The sequence below is a fragment of the Arachis ipaensis genome, chromosome B6 (assembly GCF_059453495.1).
Source record: "Arachis ipaensis isolate K30076 ecotype BB chromosome B6, ASM5945349v1, whole genome shotgun sequence".
In the NCBI taxonomy this organism is placed as follows: Eukaryota; Viridiplantae; Streptophyta; class Magnoliopsida; order Fabales; family Fabaceae; genus Arachis; species Arachis ipaensis.
In genome coordinates, this window is record NC_142441.1 from 75,315,042 (window position 1) to 75,323,070 (window position 8,029).

The following is an 8,029-nucleotide window of genomic DNA, read 5'->3' on the forward strand; positions in this document are numbered from 1 at the left end:
GAGGAATGGGAATTTTAAAGCCAAGGCTGAAAAGAACTGATTTTTTATTTCAAAGTGAAGTGAACTGAGAAAAAGTGATTTATGGCTTGAATGATGATTTTATGAGTTTGATGATGTTGGATGGTGGAAGTGCTATTATGTTATGAGCCGGAATGGCTATGTATGATAATGAATTATGATTGATTGCGGAATATGTTATGAGCCGGATGGCTGACTATGAATCATGAATTTAAGCTGAATGGCTGAGATGAATGTTGATTTATGGCTGAGAATAAACGCATATATGCTAAGTTATTAATATTGTGATTGTTGCACTTTCCTATCTGAGATACGAGTTTCCTTGGGTGAAAGCAGTGGCTACCCACCACGTGCTCCAGGTGGAGGCTCGATACTCTGCTGACCCTATGTCGTAAGTGTGGCCGGACACTGTGAAAGTTTTGGATGAGCGCCCCCGTGAATATACACCAGTGAGGGTGTTGGATGTGAATTATGATTATGATTGTGCGTAACTTGAGTTGGGGATGCACGACAGAGGGACAGTCTAATGGTTAGCTACCAGGACTTGTCGGGTTGGTTTTATAGCCCATAGATGAGACTCATCAAGCACTAGGATAGGCATTCATCATATGCATCTAGGTGACATTGTTTGAGTGTGCATATTGTACTTGGTTAATTGTTCTAGTTGAAGTAATTGTTTGTTTGTGCTTGAACTTTCCTACTTGTGTTTACGACTGGGATTCTATTGGAACGCGGTGATTGGTTGTTGTTTGGACTATTTGGGCCTAAGGCCGTGGTTGATCATGAGGTGGGCTGAAGGCCATGTTTGGTTGATGTTTCTGGTTTAGAAAAGTACGAAAACTAATCTGGTTCAACTTGGATAAACCTTTTGAAAGGATTTTGAATTTTTAAGAAATGAACAGTTTCCTCTTTCAGTAAAGATTTCAGATTTTTCTTTAATATAAACCTTTGCTTTTGAAAAGATGCATAAGACGGTTATTAATCACTGTAACGATTTTATCTCGCGTATCCTATTATAGTAATTCTACAACCCTATAGTGAGAACCCTTTCGAGGATGATGTTCTCACTCCCCTACAGGTCTTTTCTTTTTCAGGTTACGGACAACGAAGTTCAGAAGAACTTATTTCTTTTCTGTTAGACGATATTTCTGTATTGTTTTAGTATTTATGTTTCCATCGCTTTTGACTTTGCAAGTTTTCTAAGAGGGATAGGATTTTGATATGGGATGCTTGTAAATTAATATGTATGTATACGTATATATATACAAAACTCACAGGAAAAACATATATACATATGTATATATATATATATATATATATGTTTTTCCTGTGAGTATTGTAATTTATATTGTAAGTATGAATGTATGTTTTCGAAAAATTCGGTCTAAGTTTTAAACAGGCTCATATCTTAGTATTAAATAATATAAGAGTCGTCGTAATACCTGAGCTATTAGAGTGGTGTAGCCGGAAGCGTGACATTTTGATAGTTAGAGTGTTACATCTTGCTTCAAGAATCAATTTTTAAATTTTTCAGATTAACAATAATATTTTTCCTTTTTCTTCATTCTTTCAAGAGCCAGCATCATAAAATTCAACTTCAAATATGCACTGTTTATTCATGCATTCAGAAACTAAAGCAATGCCACCACATCAAAATAATTTAACTATTCTTTATTAGAAAAATCGAAAATTTATGCATCTTTATTTCTTCTAAAAAAATCTATTATTTTATTCATGTTTAATGATGATAAGAGGAATAATTTATAGCTAATTGGAAAAATAAAAATTAATTAATTACTACTAATGCTTATGTAATCCTAAAAATTAAAAGACATAAAATAAAAATAAAAATAAAGACTTAATTACTACTAGTGATCATGCAACTCTAAATTTGGATGGAATTACTTGAGACAAAAAAAATAAGAATTAGAATAGCCACAGAGTTGAAACTCAACAACCTTCAACTTGAAGGATGTTGGGCTCTTCAGGATAAGGGGCGTTGGTTTCTTCAGGCTGTGGGGCACATGGCTCTTCAACCTGAGGGGCATATGATTCTTCAGCTTGAGGGGCCCTGGGCTCTTCAGGAGAGAGCTTCTGGCACTTCAGCTCCTTAAGCTCACGCCCCTGCTTCTCCTGCTCTTTGATTAGTTTGAAAATCATGCTAGTCTGATCTTTCTGCTCCTCTCTGAGCTGATCCTCCAGCATGCTCTGTAAGTGAATTACAGATGCCTTCAACTGTTCCCAGTACTCCATTGGAGGGATCTCTTAGGAAAGCTTGGGTTCCTTCCTCTTTAGGTTATCATATTCTATCTTGGAGCTCTCCATCACCTGCTTGGTGATTAGTTTTTCCACTAGAATAAAGTGGTCTGATGGGATTAAATCTTTAGCCTCTTGGCATAGGCAGAAGATGAGATTTGGATAAGCCTACATGGCCCTAGTGGAATCCCTATTTGATAACTTGTAAATCTTACGGGGGATTAATTGGTGGACTTCCACCTCATTCTCCATCATGATGCAGTGAATCATTACTGCTCTTTCAATATTGACTTTAGAGCGGTTACTTGTAGGGAGTATAGAATGCACAATGAAGTCTAGCAACAGGCTTTAGGTTTGCCCTTTTCAGCTGGCATGGCTCCCCTTTTTCCATTGGGTTCTGGGCAGGCATATGTTCTCTAGGACTTGATCTAGCTTTCGGTTGGCTACAACCCTCCTGTTGTATGACTCACGGTCATCCCTTTACAGAGGTAGTTTGAAGACCTCTCTCACCCTGTCTAGGTGAAAGTATATGATCTTCCCTCTGACCATGGTACAAAAAGTATGGATGGTTGTTCCATCTTTCTTTTGCTTATCTATCATCCACAGATTTGCATAGAATTCCCGGATTATGTTGTATCCAACATTTAATTCTGGATTACTTAGAATCTCCCAGCCTCTCCTTCGAATCTGCTCTTGGATCTCTGAGTATTCTTCTTCTCCAAGGTTGAATCCCACTTCAGGGATTACTGGCCTTTTGCTCATTATCTTATGATAATATTCCTCATGTTGCTTGGTGAAGAATCGAACAGGTTTGAAAACAACTGTTGAGTTGTCTTCTTTCTTGTTCTTTGGGGCGGTCTTGCCACTTCTTGGAGCCATGGGATTGAATTCTTGATGAGATAACAGAAGTCCTGCCACACCAAACTCCATGCTGTCATGCTGGCGTTTAAACGCCCAGAATACTAGCATTTTGGCATTTAACGCCAGAGTAGTCCCCCTTGTGGGGCGTTAAACGCCCAGCCAGGGCCTCCTGGCTGGCGTTTAAACGCCAGGCTTGTGCTCCCTTCAGGGCGTTAAATGCCCAGCCAGGACCTCCTGGCTGGCGTTTAACGCTAGGCATGCTGTCTCCATGGGCGTTTAAACGCTCAACACCCTACTCTTTCTGGCATTTAAACGGCAGGAAGCTCCTTACTCCAGGGTATTCTGTTTGCTGTTCTGCATTATTCTGTCTCTGTTTAAGCACTGTACAAGATCATTAACACTAAAACTAACTTAAAATATAATTAAAAAGAAATTAAAAAGAAAATTAATTAAAACGGAAACAACTAGAAAATAAAGTATGAGTGATTATTGTGTTGCCTCCCAACAAGCGCTTCTTTAATGTCTTTAGCTGGACTTCACTATACTTAACTTAGTAGCAGTGTTGAGCCTCCTGGCTCTATATCTCCTTCAAGGTAATGCTTAACCCTCTGTCCATTGACAGTGAACCTGGTTTCAGGATCTTTTCCTTGAAGTTCTATGTCACTACAAAAAAAAAGGTTAAAATGGCGGTTTTTTATGGGAATTACGGCGGTTATAACCGCCATTATGACAAAAAACGGCGCTTCCAAGAAACGTTGGTATTCTGGGCGCCATTCTGGTTATTACGGCAGTTTTCTGAAAATTTCCGTAATAACCAGTGGATAATACAGCGGTTTTTTGGCGGTAATAATGGCGGTTTTAACTGCCATTTTAACAAAATAAAATGGCGATTAGTTGTTGTTTAAAATGGCAGTTTGTAACTGCTGTTTTTACCTGGGTTTAATGGCATCCTTCTCGTTAAAAATGGTGTTTATAACCACCGTTTTTACTGGGTTTAATGGCATCATTCTCGTTAAAAATGGTATTTATAACCGCCATTTTTACCTGTATTTAGTGGCATCCTTTTCCTTTAAAATGGCATTTCTAAACGCCATTTTTACCAGGGTTTAATGGCATCCGTTTCGTTTAAAATGGCATTTTTTAACTACCATTTTTACCAGGATATAATGGCACCATTTTTGTTTAAAATGGCGTTTTTAGTCGTCGTTTTTACCTAATTACAATTTTAGACTTTTTAAAATGAGATTGAAACTATGTATTTAAAGTGACATTTTTAGAGCTCAAATTTTAAAGTCTCATAATAACCAAAAAGCATAACCTTAAATCAAATATCATAACAAGATTTTTAATTCATACATAGTCTCCGAAAATAAAAATTCATAATCCAAAAACAAAGTATCAAAGATAACATTTTTCAATAATTTGTCTTAACATATATCTATAATACTTAATACATAAAATTTTTATTATACAAGATCATGCTTCTTTGTTGCTCGCTCCAAAAGACCTACTTCCTAACTCTCTTGGTGATGGAATTTCACTCTCTTGATCCAATCCCTACAACAAAAATATAATTATGAGCACAATAAAAAAGGATATAAAACTGAATCTGAAACTATTAATATGAAATTATTCAATCAAAAATGAAAACTCACATACACTAACTATTTGCACAACAAATCCTCTGTTTTCTGGGAATTAGGAAAAGAAAACTCACAGTAATTTAACTCTATTTCAACCATCGATCTCTCTTTGTTTTGTCAAATAAATATCCGTGTAGCTACCCTCCAAATTATATCTTATCTTAAAACTGCCATATACCACATGCACAATCACCACCACCATTTCCACTCGATATATATATATATATATATACACACACACACACACACACACAATCACACAAACTGCATTTTTATACAGTACTACTTGAATTCAGAGCTACTACTTCATTCTACTCTTTATCATAATCATAATGGCCAAGTTAAGTGCTAGAAGCATGAAGAAGAGTGCTACTAGTAACAGTTTCAGGTTTATGGTGGAGAAACTAATTCATAAGAGTTTGTTAATGGGGAGCAACAACAACAATAATGTTACTGTAATATAAAACAACATGTGTACTACTTACGCTGTGTGTTACTAGTTACTACTTCAATCTAATTTTGGTTATTATAATATTAACTTAGCTTCTTTAAAATTTTTCTTAGCTTTCTTGCTTGCACCTTTTAATTTGTTATATGTATATCAATTTTTCATAGGAATCAATTAGTCTTTTTCATAGGAATCAATTGTTGGTAGGCTTTTAATTAACAAAGTTAAAGCTAGCTTCCAAAGTCAAATTTTAAAATTGACCCAAATTCCCTTAAGAGTCCAAATATTACACATAGAATAAGGTATTAAGAACATAAATTATATTTGTACCTGTGAAATTTGTTGAGTAGGGAACATTCCAGCCAATTCTACTAGAATTTTACCTCCTTTCTTAGAAGCAATATAGGAGACTAGTGCTTGCAATTGCGCTTTAACAGTATCCAACTCTTCTTGCACATTTGGACCACAAGTAGATGATGTGCCAGCATCATTTGAAGAACCTAAATTCATCTGACTAATTCTTGTAGTGTTGTTCTTGAAAGAAACTATTGGAACAGCTCCCATGCCTAAACCTCGAACACAACCAGGGTGCTCTTTCCCAAGAACTACTCCAAGAGCATCAAGAGGAGAATTAACGGTTGATTCCACCACTTGTTGACTGCTATATGCTTCAATCTTCTCCTATATATATAAAAAGAAAGAGAAAGAATCAAACATAATATTATCTTATAAAAAAGAAAGAAGAAGAAATACAAACAAGTTACTTATTGCAGTTTAGTCTTACCGCTATTTCTTTAGCCTTTTCATTAACATAACTTCCATCTATTTTCTTGTGAGTGATGTCCCACATTTGAACCCTACTAACTTCTTTTCCCGTCTCTTCCGTCTAAAATTCAAGAAAAGTAGAAAGACTCAATGAAGAAATATATCATTTAAGAAAAGATATGCATAAAATTAAGTAACTAAACATAAATGACTCCTATGCTATATAAAAAATAATAATGGTAGCAAGAATAGTGATGATGATGAAGTGGTGAGTGATAGTAATATCGTAACAATAACAGTTCTCATGAAAAATAGTCACTATCATGGGAAAATTGGTCAATATCATGCATTGGAGAATAGCAGTACTGAGCCAATTCAAACAAAACCATAGAAATGATTACCAATTTAGCCCTTCTTCTTGCAAGTGATTTAGCACTTGTAGTATGAAGAATTATTTATTTTTGCCGAATTTCTTGATTCCTCTTACAAAGGTTCTGCAAGATAAATTTGGACACAATTAAATAGAGTCAAACATGCATTGAACATATAACATGCATTCAACATATCGCTGGTTCATTACCAACTCTATATAAAATAAAAGACGAGCAGGCAGCAAACTATGAATAAAGGCTTTTTATTACCAACTCTATATAAAGGCCTTTCACAACATTCCATATTTACAGCAGCAAACTATATAAGGCTTTTTAGTGGGACAACATTTAACTAGAAAATTAAGTACTTACATGAGTTTCAGGCTTCAAACGATATTCTACGAATAAAGCCCATTGATCAAGAGTAATATCTTCTGGTGTATTATTTATGATCTCAGTTTTACTCAACCTCGGATCATAAAACTCATTTCAAAGCTTTATCCTATGTTCCCTCCATTTTTTGCCAAGCGATTGGAGCAGAAATCGTTTGCCCAAGCTATCACACACTTTGAAGCAAAATCGAGCCTTTAATATGGAAAAAAGAATATATATTAACTAACAAATATAACTAAATAATGACAAAGAAATAAGCTTTAGAGTTTAAGTAATCTTCTTACTTGGAAAAAAATATTCCATTGATTTTCAAAAAGGCTCTCTGGAATGTCTGACCAGTTATCAAAACTGATTGGAAATGCTACACAATCAGTGGCCAATTGCCCACAAACTCCAGCAAGGAGTCCGACTGCTTCTCCTATTGCTGCATGTTGTCTATTAAAATTGACAACTATGCGCAAACCTTCTGGTAAATTATGCACATCCTTCACTAATAAATGAAGGCATGTACTATCTTCATATTCATCTAAAATAGATAAATAAATATAAATAAATGAGTAATTAAGCAAATAAAGAATAAAACATATGATGATATATATATATATATATATATATATATATATATATATATATATATATATATTATAAAAGATTAATTCTTGTGCAGGGTATAATATAACAGCTACATATATTAATCAAATCGGAAGAATGATGACATTTTAAGAATGATGACACATTTGTATAAAGAGGATGTTCGATAATAACATTTTAATTCTTTACCATAATCGCTTTCATTTTCTTTTTAGTTTTCCTTAAAAAAGGTAGGGACGTTTCAGAAAGAGAAAAAAAGAAAAGTTTCTTTTTAAGAACGTTTTTAATTTCAAGTTAATTTAAACTTAAAGAATAAGTTGAACCAAATAAGTAGATTAATTCTCAAATAAAACCGGGCTAATCTTGCTCCAAATTAACGAAAAATAAAACTAAGATGAACATTTCCTAGTTCATAAATATTTGAGAAAGTGCATGACAACAAATTATAGTAGTAGTAGAAATAGAAGTAGAAGGGAAGCAGTAGTGGCAGGAACGTTATTTGGAGGAAAATCTGAACAAGGACATGTAAATTGGAAGATAGTGAAATTTGGAAAGGAAGAGGAGTAAAAGATGTAACAACCCCGATTTTCGAGTACGCGAGATCTTTTCTGAAAGTATGAATTTCTCCGGAAGATCAGTAAGGGGAAAACCTTTGATATATCATCAAGAATCTCAATCCTCAT

The 8,029-nt window shown here is 34.7% G+C and overlaps 1 protein-coding gene across 1 annotated transcript; it reads right to left on the reverse strand.

Annotated features, from left to right (window-relative positions):
* Positions 1-4,611: 4,611 nt before the first annotated feature.
* On the reverse strand, positions 4,612-6,076 carry LOC110263353 (uncharacterized). The gene is made up of 3 exons (XM_021104520.2): positions 6,011-6,076; positions 5,557-5,907; positions 4,612-4,692 (listed from the first exon to the last, which is right to left on the reverse strand). Exons 1-3 carry the CDS (start codon positions 6,074-6,076, stop codon positions 4,612-4,614), a joined length of 498 nt encoding a protein of 165 aa, XP_020960179.1.
* Between the last annotated feature and the right edge of the window lie 1,953 nt (positions 6,077-8,029).

Excerpts from the sequence above, each read along its gene's own strand:
- LOC110263353 (XM_021104520.2), bottom strand. The coding sequence starts at position 6,076 with ATGTGGGACATCACTCACAAGAAAATAGATGGAAGTTATGTTAATGAA. Across the intron at positions 5,908-6,010 it reads AAAAGGCTAAAGAAATAGCG|GAGAAGATTGAAGCATATAG; the intron begins GTAAGACTAAAC and ends TTATATATATAG. Across the intron at positions 4,693-5,556 it reads CTACTCAACAAATTTCACAG|GGATTGGATCAAGAGAGTGA; the intron begins GTACAAATATAA and ends TTTTTGTTGTAG.